The sequence below is a fragment of the Symphodus melops genome, assembly GCF_947650265.1.
Source record: "Symphodus melops genome assembly, chromosome: 4".
In the NCBI taxonomy this organism is placed as follows: domain Eukaryota; kingdom Metazoa; phylum Chordata; class Actinopteri; order Labriformes; family Labridae; genus Symphodus; species Symphodus melops.
The window spans coordinates 23,336,101-23,349,947 of NC_136694.1; the positions used below are offsets into that span (position 1 = coordinate 23,336,101).

The window sequence follows — 13,847 nt, forward strand, 5'->3', positions numbered from 1 at the left end:
ACAGGGCTATGGTGATTTAACTATTCAGTTCATTCAGCGAAAGAAAAAAAAAAGACCTTTAAAAAACTAACCACTGATTTCATTTAAGGCTGAGTAATGTGAATAGTTCAACTTGATAATGATTGTAAAAAGTTAAGAGATGTTCTAAAAACATCTTTAACCTTTAAATTCTTGATGCAAATGTGAAAAACCTTTATGAGTTAATGGTTATAGTACCTTTGACTGTGTTGAAATATTCCTACTCCATCATCTCCCCTTTATGATGAAACACATATTTAATATATACAGAAATATGACTGTGTCTTATTTTAAAGTTACGTATGTTTTAGTATGAAAGATAATTTATGAATAAAATCAATAAAGTAAACGATAGACTGCAAATAATTATAATTTACAGTCTATGGAGTAAAAAGTGAAAAGTTAAATAATCATCCTCTAAATTATGTTTTGCACTGGGATATAAAAACGAATATATAGAATTTTTCTTGTATAAAATAATAAATACAACGGTACTAGGTCACAGTCCATGAGGCGACCGCGACACATCGATGTTGATACTCACTTTTCCCGCAGTCTACGCCTGTACCTGAAGGCACCATTTCGTCGTCCGGGCTCAGCGGCGTCACAGCCGCTTTATGTGTCATCTCAGCGGATAAACTACCGAGCGTCACAGCCGTCCCGTCCCGAGCCCCGGATAATGGCTGACAGCAACCATTAGCGTGCTTCTTCCGTTTAATGGACACAGATGAAAACAGCTGCTCTTTGAATCGCTGTCGTTCGGTTTAAATTTGGGATGGGAATGATGATGATTTTTGCAGGGGGCAACAACGTGTCCCTCCTGCCGCTGACTCTGGCGCTCCTCACCGTCGTCCTCTGCACTTCTCCCGGTAAGATAACACAGCTCGCCATCCAGGCCACACGGCAATCACTAAAATCGTCTCTTTTTTTTTTTTACGTGTTTGTGTTCGCATGGCGGTCATGATGTTGACCAGCCAGGTCCCGCATCGCCCCGCACACTCAGCCCCGCAGTGATCTCACGCCTCTAACCTCATTGTTTATGTAGGCCGCTTGGAGAACTGGAAGTACACTGACTGCTTATTCTGTGATTGTCTCAATGTTTCTTCTGTATATTTTAATATTTTGTTTATTTTTGTTTGAAAATACGATGTAAAAAGCTGCTTTAATATTAATTACATGATAGTCAGTAACTGGCACAGGCAAAGTTTCCTTATTATTCCTCAATCACATGACTAAGTTTGACATCTTCCTACTCCTTTGTGGACATGCAACTTATAATAGCTTATTATACAAATGTTATTTTATTATTTATTTTTTCTTCTGAATTATACTTTCCACTGTTTGTAATTATTGTTTATTTTCTGCCTGGGTTTTTTTTGCTGGTCTGTTATTTATAAACATTATTACTTGTAAGACTGCTCTTGCATATTTCATCAGTGCCTACGAGCCAATTAGAGACAGAGAAGCAAAGAAGGTCGTCATCCTAAATGAGTCTAAGCTGTGTCTGAAGTCTTTAACAGGTCTTGGCTTACACTGTGCTGCTGATGGACTTTCCATCCGTTTAATTCACTTTAAACTGATTTATAGGATGTGTGTTAAGTACAAACTGCATTCAATCATATCGTTTTGTCAAATAAATGTGGGGGGGTTTTTTGTTGCCTTTTTTCTGGCTTTTAGAGACATAACACAAGTTCTGTGCAGCCCAGTGACGGACCTACTGCCCATTTCTTCTTAGCCTGTATGTTTGTTGTAGTCAGTGTGTACGCTCTCCTCTCCCAAATAACTCCATCATGATAGTATCTCAGATCTTTTTTAAATTGCTGCCATTTTGGTCTGTTCAAATGTTGGGGTTCAGACTGTTGGTCAGACTGAAAAAAACATTTGTCCACACTATAAACTTCTCTTTACTGTCTGATGTGTTTTGTCGAGGACAGTAATCGAGAAGAAGAACAAATCATTTCTTAGATTTCGTCAAAGTAAAAAAAAAGGTTTATTTACACTCCTGGAATAAAAAAGAAATGGAGTCCTGTTTGTTTCAGATACACGAGGCTTCCCTACCTGAGGCCTGATCTGTTTTCAACCTCTGACACAGAGAACTACTGAATAATGCAGTACGACTGTGTTTGGTCTGGAATAAGAAATATTGAAAGAAAGAATAGTGAGTGCATGTTCAAAATAAATAGTGTATAATAAAGAAGTATTCCCTCAAGGCAAAACAAAGCAGTGTGTGAAAAAGAATACAAGCGGAGAATTTTCTCAGCTTGTAAATGTGTGATGAAACCGAAACAACAGTTTGGAAGTGAAGCAAAAAATATCCTCAGGAGGAAAGTGAATTCTTCAGACAACAATCTAGTTCTGACCTGCTTCTCCGTCCCTCCATTCGTCCTTATTTGTCCTCTCTGATGACACTTTGTTTTGCAGTCAGCGGGAACGAGGACTGTTTGTGGTATGTGGATAAAAACGGCACCTGGCACAACGGCTTCGACTGCCCGCTCATCACGTTCTGCTGCGGGAACTGCAATCGGCGCTACTGCTGCCTGGATGCCTTCAAGATGATCACAGAGAGGGAGCAGAAACGCTGTATGCTCTTCCAGTTTAGGTGAGGACAGCAGAGGCAGGATTTGAAATGTGTTTACTTGTTTGTAAGTGCGTTTGTGTTCTCCATTCAAAGAAATCCCTGCAGCATCACATATTGTTCATTTACAAATACTAACACTTTAGTTTTCCATATCATTTTAAAAGGCAATGATTCATCTCTGGGTTTTGGCTGAAAAAAAAACCCAACCTCTTTTATTGAACTTTGTTTAAACTTTCATAGACTCTGCTCGAAAACTGAAACATGAATTGTTGAAAACGTAAATAATCCTCCAAGTGAGTTGCCCAGTTTTCAAATCCTGTGGCTTCTTTCCAGCATGTCATCCCTCTCTCTCTCTCTCTCTCTCTCTCTCTCTCTCTCTCTCTCTCTCTCTCTCTCTCTCTCTCTCTCTCTCTCTCTCTCTCTCTCTCTCTTGATTTACAACTCTATCCACTGACCTGCCTCTACAATAAAGGCACCAAAACCCCCCAAAATAAAACATCTTAAATGCTACAGCATTTCGGTCTTGCCTCCGAAACCAAACATCATCAACTAGTTACCAGGCCAACAGACATAAAATGGGAAAAACCGTGGTCATTGTATGAACATAGAGAAAAAAATATCCTCTCCCATCCAGCCTCATTTGGCTGTGATTGACTGAGCGTCCCTGCTTTGGTCCTCATGGTCTAATATGTTCTCATTAGTCCTTCTATTACATCAGCTATCTGTGTGTTGCGTTTAATGCCAGTGTCCCCTGGGAGGGATTGAGATAGTGCACAACTAAGCGAGCTTGTACCGAGTAGACTGCAGCATGGCAGTTTTCCTGGAAAGCATCCATCACTATCCAACATGGAGCAGACAACCTGCAGCTTATTAATCCCGATGGGAGATCAGATGGGTGGGTGGCGGGGGCTGAGCTGAAAGTGAGGGCTTTGTTGAGACTACGAGGTGATAGAAAAAAAAAATGTTGTTGTGTTTTTTACTTTCAGTCTGTGGTGAACAGTTTGTCTGAATCGAGAGCTTCCTAGCTCAGCCATTTCTGCAGACATCTTAAGTGTGTCTGAGGTTAAAAATAACACAGCATAGTATCCCTGTAGAAAACAAATGAACTTTTTGTTACAAGAACAATAAAAACAGGCGCTCCCTCTGTCCGCTTCAGCATGCTGTATATGTCTCTGTGTGAAGGGGTTAACACTTACAGGAAGCTACGCATCGAAACAGTGAATAATTACAATGTTTCGATCAAACTGTGGGAGGTGTACACTTTGTTTTTAAAAACCGTCTGACCAAGGAGAAAACTCCAACCCTGTGATGGTTAAAGCAGTTTATGGTTCAGTGGTGCCGTCTTGCCCTCTTTTTTGTTCATGCTGTTCTTTGGAGGCCTTCTCGCTACAAGTTATGATCGTAGCAAACCTCCTTGTCACATCCTTATTGACTTCTTAGTGCTCACGGGACAGAATAACTTTCTAAAAGTCTTCTAAAATAAATATTTGCTGATTTGGATCATGTTGACTTAAACAAACGTGTGGTCATCAGCAACAACAGTTTCTTCATGATATATTGTGCAGCATCTGGTGACCCTGTGGGATCATTAAAAGGAGGATGTAGGATCAAAAAAAAAAAAAAAAGAACTGCTTTGTAACTCTTCTGTTCTCCTCTCAGTCCCACCACTTTAGCTAGCATCGCCTCCTCCATCCTCCTGTTTGTGGCCATCATAGCCACCATGGTGTGCTGCTTCATGTGCTCTTGCTGCTACCTGTACCAGAGACGGCAGCAGAGGGGACGCACACCTTATGATGGTAAGACCCTCTCTTCTTAATGTGCCTGTGTTCACATACTGTGGATCAGGTTACAGATCTCCTTAACAACTGTTTGCACTCTTTGACCGCACAGCCCAGCAGATCCCCATGGCCAGCTACCCAGTGGAGCCCATGTATGATGCTTATGGCAAACCACTGGGACCCTCTGAGTATCCACATCTAGGTTATCCTATGGCACCCCATTACCCTGGTATGCCCCCACAGTACCCGATGATGCATCCGGGACCTTATCAACCACACCTGATGGATCCTGCATACAGCCAGGGTACGAGTATAAAGTATATAAATCCACATTCCTTCTGGCAGCAAGATCAGGTCTGAAAAAAAATTAAAAATAAATCTTGCACATCCTAACCAATTTAAACAAATGGTTTTCTAACACACTATATGATATACAAACTGTGTTATCTACTTTGGGGGAAATGAAGCTTGAGGTCCATTGAAGGCTGATGGTCCATCCCTAACCGAAATTCAAATCAAAACTTTTTGATTTTGGTTCTTTATTCATGCAGCGTGTGTAAGATTTAGTAGTGCCTAGAGAGAATATTGCTAACTTGATCGGCTCGATTTAGACTTGTTTTGGTTCATCTATTCTGGGATACCATAATAAAACATTGCAGTTCAGGCGTCTTGGGCGAGACCCCATTTCTTTCTAGAACTCCTTTTTAAGAAACAGAATTAACAATTACGGCATGCTAAGTATGTTTAGATCAGTGGTGACCAAACTTTTTTTCTCGGAGGGCCAAAATTGGCGTGTTAGAATCGCTCGCGGGCTACAGATAACTAGAAATAATACAGTCAGGAACTTTTTGTATTTTGACCTCGACAAAAAAAACGTGAAAACACAGTGGGAAACTATTTTGTTCTAAGTCTTTGAAAAAGATGTTAAAGATGCTTTGTAGCTCAGAATCGAAAGGTTTGCAAAAGAAACCTTTAATAAAAGGAAATTAAATACTTTAATTTTTTCATTCTTCCTCATCTGTTTTTTTTTTCTCAGAATCAAGCCTTTAACGTGCTTATGTTTTTGTAAAAGCTTTCTGTATTTACCTCAGGTTTTTAAATGATTAAACAACAGTCCACTTGTTTGCAAAAAATAATGCATCAGTTCATTTTCATAGTTGTGGTAGAAAAATGTGGAAAATAGTGAAAGCTATTCAAAAAAGGGAGAGAAAAAAACACATTCATTGCACTGACCATTTTCTATTTTATGGATATCTTTCAGCCCTCACTAACATGAAAAAGAAAAATAACCAAATATGCCATCTGAATGAGGCCTCGGGCCAATACTTCTGATTCTTCGATTGAGGTCGGGGGCCACAAAAAATTGCCTCAAGTGGCCCCCAGGCTGCACTTAGGACACCCCAGGTTTAGATGAAGATGCACTCGTGAACTTATTCAATTCTATCACATTTCTAAAAATGCACTCGGGGCCCAGATAGTTGGAGTGAAAAAATGTTATTTGGGTTTATTTTGCCTTCTTTTCTTTCAGCCCCTCCACCTTACTCTCCACCTCAATATCCTGGTCATTGATTGGCTGGTCTGTGAAGAAAACTCAGAGTGGGGGGAAAAACATCAACTGAGGAAAAAGACTGTTTCAAAATGAAGAAGGCAGTGACACTCCTACACACTCTCAACTAACCGCTCCAGCTAAACTAGCAGTGGTTCACCTGTGAAGGAGAGCAGGAGGCACTTAAAGGGTATTTTGTTTTGTTTATTTTGTACATTTACAATGTTGTCCTACTTCTCTTCAGTGATTACATGAAATTCTGTTGTGCAACCCGACACCCGATTTACGTCAAGAGCGTCACACTATCCCCAAAGTGAAGAAGTATCCATCAGAGGTTTCAACTCTGTGCTGCTTCGACATACTTGTCTCATTGTCGAGGTCTCCTAAAAAAACAGGTATGACCAAACGGAGAAGTGGTCAGAAGGTATTTATGAGAATATAATTGCACTGTCTTTATTCTTTGAAGGGAAGGAGACTTAACTCGTCCGTTTAGATATTTTTTATATATAACTGCCTGAGGCTACATTCCAGTCCCTGATCTACTGTCTCCAAACAAAAATTACACTCTGTCCCTACCTCTGTATTTAGTGTTTTTAATTGTAGAGGCTTAGGTGAAAAACAAATTGCATGTTTGATTACAAAGGTGACGCGTGTGGTTCAAGGCAGCGCAACACTGTCTTAAATTTGCTCAGATGGATTTCCTTGTACTCTTGATTCTTTGTACGAAGCCTTGAGTCGGCTGTTAGTTTCAACTTTGTGTCTTCTTTTTCCGTATCTGACTCGACTACTTTACTTCATGGTAGTATATTAGCTGCACCATTGTAATGTAACATCTGAACGTCAGCATGCTGCTCCCAGTCAAAGACACAGTATCTGTCCTCTCATGGTTCTAAATGTTTGTTTTAAATAAACAACTGATGACCCTAATATAAAATCCAACACAGCAGGTAGGAGGTTTGAAAGTGAAATTAATGTGAAGTGTTTATTTCTTGTACCATATCAGGTCATGGGAGCTGCAGGTCCTAACAGTTATTTACCATGAAGAAGAGATTAACTATTTAAATACATATTTTGTAAATCTGTTTGTTTTCGGCTGCGTGTTTGATGAAATTGTAACAAGTTATTTTTAAAGTATTGTTAATGTAAACTAAGATATGACGTTTGAGCATTTTGGCATCATTTATTAACAATATTATTGACGGTACCTTTTACTGTGAACTGGTTCTCAACTTCTGAACAAGCTTCAAAGCCAAAAGTCTGTTCTGTTTCGGAGACAAGTACCCGTCTCGTATTTTTGTATGAGAAATAATGAAGCTCAGCTACTTTTTAGATTGAATTAGCTTACTTTAGCATCCAGCTACGATGGAAAGGTTAACAGCAGAAGTGCATGCCTGGGTCCGTCCAACGCAAAGGTCAGAGAAGAGGTTCTCATTTCAATTTATTTATTTTATCAATCAGAAACCAGACCCTTAAACCCTTGGGCATTATGCAATCTCATTGTCTATTCAGGTAATTGACAATGAGATGTTTGGGCCTTTGAGATGTTTGTAAAATTCGTTGAAGTGGCACCAATTATGCCGTATAGCTAGCTTTAGCTCCTCGAGAAAGCAGAAAAATCTGTTGTGCATTTTCTAATTTATTGGACTACTTATTCAAATGTCCATACCCATATTGTCAATCCAGTAAGACACGCATTTAAAATGAAATACTGTTATCATGCAGGTCAGGGAAGCCTAGTCAACCTTCACCATGAGAATTATTGCTGTACTGAATATCTAAACCAATGCATTGAACAAGACAAGATCTGCTGTTGGTAGTTTACAGATGAAATTGTTTCCGACGGAAAGGTCAATGTGAACAGCTTTGTGAGCCATTGTAGAAGAACACTGGACTTTTCTTTGTAAGATTCTTTCACATGTAGTTTGACATAACGTTTGCTCAATGATGTTTATTATGTCTATTTGTGCTTCTAATTCAACTCCATGAGTGTGTAAAATGAAACTGACATCAGCTGGCAAAGTAACTCGGTAGATATGGCTGTTTTCTCTGTCGTCATATGGTTGGTATGACATTGTAATATAAAGTGGGTGAAAAGTTTTTATTTCTATTGACATAAAAATTTAACTTTGGAATGTAAAAAGTGTCTCCTGTGTGTTTGTTTTCAAGAAATACAATTCTAAAGAAATATTTGAAATACAAAGGGAGTCGATACATTTATGAGAGAGATGTTAACATCATTCTGACCACTAGATGTCCACATTAACCTCAAGACAATGACAGCAGCTTTCTGCCATTTGGCAAAACCGATTCATTTACTGATATAAATAGGTATTACATTGTGGGCCTATATGAAATAACATGTGTTTCATCTTAAGCAGCACTTCTTGCTTGAAAAAAAAGATGTTTGTCTATAAAAAGGTGACATGAGAATACTGTAATTATTCCAACAAATTACGAACCATATCTACCTGGGAAATCAAACATAAAGGTAGAGGCTGAAGCTATTGCACTTTAACAGTCTTTCAATTTTGATTACATATTTGAATCTTTGTCAAATCAATAGTGTTACAATTCATCTTTATTATTTTAAAGACATTCAAGTTAAACATTTGTAAACATGGATTTTAGGAGCTGGTCTTAATATCAACATGCATTGTGTAATAGGAAGTCTGTGTAACTCTGCTCTGGCGTCTTTGTAAACTTCAGCCCTTCCCATTACCTTTAAAGGAGTGTGTACCCTGGACTAAATATGGACATGCACTTTCAGAGGATTTCCAAGAATGTCCCAGCCTCACAGTCCACTTTGATGATGCGAGGCTCGAGCAGTCCATCACTGGTACCCTCTCGCTGCAGGACTAAGTCCAGCCTCTTTGCACCAGGATTGATGCCTCTGGTGGCTTTTTGGTAAGCGGTACAGGACAGGACAGTGGGGCTCCAGCTTTGGCCTATGGGAATACTCACACTCTCACCATAGAGAATTTACACAATAATTAGATTCAACGAACAACCATGCCCAGGAAAAAAGTGAAAGGCCTGACACATATTGGCCGTCAGGTCAGTGAGGACCCAGACCTGGACAACCTGTTGTCCACCCTCTCCCCCGAGGAGGTGGAGGAACTGCAGGACATAATTCAAGTGCCAGACCTTAACCAACGGGACGGGGAGATCGTTGTCCAAGGGGCGAGCCACCCTGGGGAGCCTTCTGTGAGCAACAACATCGGGGATGCAAAACAAGACGGCAGAGGAGAGAGTGATCCTAAAGGGAGGCTGAGTCAGAGGGAACAGTCATTCGAGGTTAGTGAATGCTTTAACTGGATTCTTTATCCCTTACCCCCTGTGCCCTGTTGGCTTGAGTTTTTAGTAAAAAAGAAAACCCATGAGGGTATGTTGTCTTTAAAGACTAATCATGCCGCTCAGAAATTATCTTTTTAATGTATTTGAGCATTTTTAATATTTTATTAACTTAAAATCATTGTTCACGACGTTATGTGTCATCCACTGTTGCAGGAGTATTCTTATTATAACTTAAAGCAAACCACCAGCTGGACCTCATGCACTCTGAGTCCATCAGCTCATAAAAAGTACATAGTTGGCTTCTGAGCAAGAAAGTAATTTGTTTTCCTCTCTGAGCCATCCTCAGAAACATGGCAAGCCATTTTATTTTTCATGTTGGGAGAGATTGGTCAGGGAGCCAGATTTCCTGCACTTCGTGTGTTTAAAGAGAAGGCACTTGAGTCGATGGAGTGGCGGCCCTGTGGAGCTTCTTAATCCTGGCTCGATGGAATTCCTTGGTTGATTGCTCCTACGCTCCCTGCCTTTTAAGGATACATCTGCCAGGGCCACGGCCTCACTCGACCAAACAGAAGAAGACTCACAAATCAAACTCTTTACAAAAGCTACTCAGTAATGTATCCCTGCTCCATGAAAAAAAAAAAAAATAGTTCCTTGTGCTGAGTGTAAACACACACACACACACACACACACACACACGCCATATAGTGAGAGGGAGGGTGTGTGTGTGTGTTTAAAGGGAACAGATGGACGTGGAGCTACTTCACAGGAACAGGACACATTATTTGCATCAGTGTTCGGGTGGTCAGCTGTTACACTGTTATTTCATAATGCACATGTTAAGGATCATTCATTGTGTGTCTGTTAAAGCAATTTCTGTACTGGTCAGTTAAACTGTTGAATTAACAAAAGGCTCCTTTGATCCTTCAAAAAGTCAGCTACTGAAGAATCCACTACAGTCTTAGATACTTAAAGAGCTTCACGTGACAATCTAATTTATTTCATTAGAATTATCTAAATTGAATCCTTTATCTAATATTTTTCCTCTTGCAGGGTGAGCCAAAGAAGGAGAGCCGTAAACAGGAATATCTGAGGAAGATGGGCCTGAGCCAGGAGGGGAACGACAACATGAAAGTCGCGTTACCAAGACAATCAAGTGTCTCAAGTGAAAGAGACACAAAGGGAGAAGACAGGAACAGCCGAGGTTCTGAAAGGTTGAAAGAAGAGGGAAATCGACTTTCGGGGAGATACAGAAAGCAGGACAGCAAGGACAGGGACGTGAAAGAGGAGACCAAAGAAAAACTTGAAGACACTAAGACAAGAGACCGAAGAGAAAACAGAGAAAGCGCAAGTAGCAAAACAAAGGATATGATCTCTAAGTTACAGGAAAGAAAAGAAGAGAGCAAAGAGAAGGAGAGGAGAGAAGATTGCAGGAGAAAAGACGACAGTAAAACCAAAGATATTATCTCAAAGCTGCGAGAAAAGCAAGAAAAGGAAGTCGTTAAGGAAAAGGAGAGAAAGTCTGAGACTGTACGGACACAAGGACTGGTTTCTAAGATGGTGGAGAAGCAGAGCAAAGTGCAAGAAACCCCAGCTCCAGACAGCAAATCAGAAGAGAAAAAGAAGACTGATGTCAAATTGCAAAGACAAACGTCCGGGCAAGGTGAAGTGCAGGTGAACGATAAGGCAGAGAAAAGAACCGATCGAGAAGAGCTGGTTAACCACAGCGACCACGTGAAAGAGAAAGAGAGGCAAGTCGAAGAGAAGCAGGACAAAGAGGAGATCAAGGGAAAAGCTAAAAAAGCAGCAGAGGCAGAAAAGCTTGGCAACTGTGTGGCCAAAAACAGCCCAAACAGTAAGGCCAAAGAGGAAGAGGAAGAGGATGAAGACTCGAGCATGTTTGATGAGCTGATGGAGCAGGTTAGAAGCAATGACCCATCCCTCATTGAGCTCAACGTCAACAACTCTGAAGTCATCAAGACCAAAACGCTTATCGAGTTTGCGGAGGCTTTGCATAAGAACACCCACGTGAAAAAGTTCGCTTTGGCTAACTGCCGTGCGGATGACCATGTTGCGTATGCCATTGCAGGAACGCTTCGCACCAACAAAACCATCATTAGCATCAATGTGGACTCAAACCACCTCACCGGCAAGGGCATTCTGGCTCTAATTCAGGCGCTGCAACACAATTCTACGCTGACTGAGCTTCGCTTTCAAAACCAGCGGCACATCTGTGGTGGGAAGACAGAGATGGAGATGACCAAGATTCTGAAGGAGAACACGACCCTGCTCAAACTGGGCTACCACTTTGAGTTAGCAGGACCCAGGATGACCACCACCAACATATTGAGTCGCAACATGGACCGACAGAGGCAGAAGCGCCTCCAGGAGCAGAAGCAGGCTCAGGCCAACGGGGAGAAGAAAGGGGGGTCATTGGACGTACCCAAGATAGGTGGTGGAGGAGGATCTCTGAGAAACTCGCCAAAAGCTTCCCCTAAACCTTCTCCCATGCCGTCACCCATGCCTTCGCCAAAGCTAACTCCGAAGAAAGGATCTAGATGTTCAGTACCACCACCACCTCCTCCTCCTGGTGTTGGACCTCCACCTCCACCGCCTCCCATGCTGGATGTAGACTCCCTGAGGAACTCTCTGACTCCCGTGTCGCAGAGAAAGCTGGATGGGAAAAGCCCAGGCGGTAGCAAGAACTCAAGGGACCAACTGCTCGCCTCGATCAGAGGAAGCGGTATTAATCAACTAAAGAAGGTTTGTGAGGTGGATTTATTGATATCGTTAGCTCTTCCAATGCATTCTAACAGACTTGCATCTATTTTTTTTGTCCACAGGTGCCGGTGCCAAAGTGGTTGCAGTAATATTTTCAGATTGAATGTAACATGAAAAAGAAAACGAGAGGGAGAGGGAGAACAACATTTTTGACTACATAAACTCTACGGCCTCCTGAATTCAGCCAAAGAACAGAGCTGTGGGGCGTATGGAGAGAGTGAGACATGTGATGTCCATTGGGTCGATGACTAGCCTTCACTATGAGATCTCCCTCAAACACTGGACCAAAAGGACAATGCGGAGAAGGAGTGACGCAGGGCTCTCTGTATTAGCCGTCTGCAGTGCTTGTGGTTGTTTGTCTTAAGATTATAATTGACGCTTTGCTGGTTATTTGCACTAGATAATAAGGAGCCAATCATATAACATGTTGGCTTATGTATGCGTCTGAATGTAAGTGCGGTGGGTGTGTGCGATGAGCTTAATAAGAGGTTCAAATAACTATAAAATTCTAATATACAAAAGTTTATCAGTTATACAGTGGATAATAATTTGACCATTTATTTATTTGTGGAGAGGGAATCCACCTTATTCTTGTAAGTTGTAAAACTGCTCAAACTGGGAATTCTGAAATGGCAGATATATCAGGGAACAAAATTAACTTTGCGACCTGACTTTGGAATATTTAGGTAAGAAAAGAGAGGTCGAAGTGGTCTTTGAATGTGTGTCTCATTGCCAAATCTCAAACATCTCAGGCAGGGATTAAAGGATTGGACAGCAGCCCAGTGGAGTCCTGGTACATGACGACAGAATTTTAGCATGGAAATAATTACATCATGTATTTCAAATCGAAAAAGCCCTTCAATGAGAAGTTTAATTTTGTACAGACTCATTCTAGCCTGTTTGTTTGAATACCTGACATAACCTGTAATGTAACACATCCACATATCTTAACCGTAGGGGGATGTAAAAACACATTACTGGCTTATATCACCCCCTCATGCTTAAAGAATTGAATGTGATAAAAAAAAAAAAAATCCAGATTGACTCTCACGTGTACTGTGTAATGAAGATTTCTCTGTCATATCTGATTACACATGTCTTTCTTACAGAGCCTGTATGTCTTCAATAAAAGATTATGGTACGTTTGCAATGACGTTATGGCTGTCTGACATGGTTTTGTAAAGTAAAATACAAAATGACTTTGATATATTTCTACATACGATAAATCCAGAGTTGTATATAAATATAGCTGGAGCTGACATGGTCGGAAAAAAAAAAAGAAGTGTTTTCCAATGTGTACATCAAATTCCAGATCTAGGTGTTGCTGGAGAAATACACAATATCTACAAGGCCATATATAGATGTCAGATCTATTGCTACTATTAAAATATATAGATTTCTGTGAGTCTTTACATGTCATGTTCAAAGCTACAGAAAAACTGGGGGAGCTGTCAACTCGCTACCATGTTGTACATTGAGAGGAGAGAAAAAGAACAGCAGCACCACTGGCAGCAACAGGTCAGTTTATGTCTCCATCTCCCTGCCTTGGCCTCTGCATCCATGAAATGCCTATATTTGGGCATTTCTCATTGAAAGCTTGCTCTGCAATTCATTCCTTTCTCGTTCCTAATAATGGGCTTCAGGCCAACGTCTGTCTCTCGGCCAAAGCTGCGGCCCTGATCAGCTGTACGCCCAAATGGAGGAGGAAAGAGTGGGAAACAACTGAAGTGTTGAGGTTATGGGTTATTAAGCTCTAACAAAGGGGACCTTGGTAGTTGTTTAAAAGTAAAAAAAAAGTTACTCAATGGACACATTTCTTGTTTGACGCTAACATCAACGACAAATGCTGCTGATG

General features: G+C 40.8%; 2 protein-coding genes across 3 annotated transcripts; both read left to right on the forward strand.

The window, feature by feature from the left end:
• Positions 1 to 643: 643 nt before the first annotated feature.
• On the forward strand, positions 644 to 8,060 carry shisa4 (shisa family member 4). The gene is made up of 5 exons (XM_079341103.1): positions 644 to 887; positions 2,440 to 2,617; positions 4,256 to 4,392; positions 4,487 to 4,678; positions 5,903 to 8,060. Exons 1-5 carry the CDS (start codon positions 794 to 796, stop codon positions 5,941 to 5,943), a joined length of 642 nt encoding a protein of 213 aa, XP_079197229.1. The 5' UTR covers positions 644 to 793; the 3' UTR covers positions 5,944 to 8,060.
• A 583-nt stretch (positions 8,061 to 8,643) lies between these two features.
• Positions 8,644 to 13,145, forward strand: lmod1b (leiomodin 1b (smooth muscle)). Of its 2 annotated transcripts, XM_079341080.1 has the most exons (3): positions 8,645 to 9,214; positions 10,265 to 11,974; positions 12,055 to 13,145. In XM_079341080.1, exons 1-3 carry the CDS (start codon positions 8,930 to 8,932, stop codon positions 12,079 to 12,081), a joined length of 2,022 nt encoding a protein of 673 aa, XP_079197206.1. In that variant the 5' UTR covers positions 8,645 to 8,929; the 3' UTR covers positions 12,082 to 13,145. The 2 variants fall into 2 exon arrangements, with proteins under 2 accessions (XP_079197205.1, XP_079197206.1); XM_079341079.1 differs by having other exon boundaries at positions 8,644 to 9,214; positions 10,265 to 13,145.
• Positions 13,146 to 13,847: the final 702 nt, after the last annotated feature.

Excerpts from the sequence above, each read along its gene's own strand:
- lmod1b (XM_079341079.1), top strand. The coding sequence starts at position 8,930 with ATGCCCAGGAAAAAAGTGAAAGGCCTGACACATATTGGCCGTCAGGTC. Across the intron at positions 9,215-10,264 it reads AGAGGGAACAGTCATTCGAG|GGTGAGCCAAAGAAGGAGAG; the intron begins GTTAGTGAATGC and ends TTCCTCTTGCAG.
- shisa4 (XM_079341103.1), top strand. The coding sequence starts at position 794 with ATGGGAATGATGATGATTTTTGCAGGGGGCAACAACGTGTCCCTCCTG. Across the intron at positions 888-2,439 it reads CGTCCTCTGCACTTCTCCCG|TCAGCGGGAACGAGGACTGT; the intron begins GTAAGATAACAC and ends TTTGTTTTGCAG. Across the intron at positions 4,679-5,902 it reads GGATCCTGCATACAGCCAGG|CCCCTCCACCTTACTCTCCA; the intron begins GTACGAGTATAA and ends CTTTTCTTTCAG.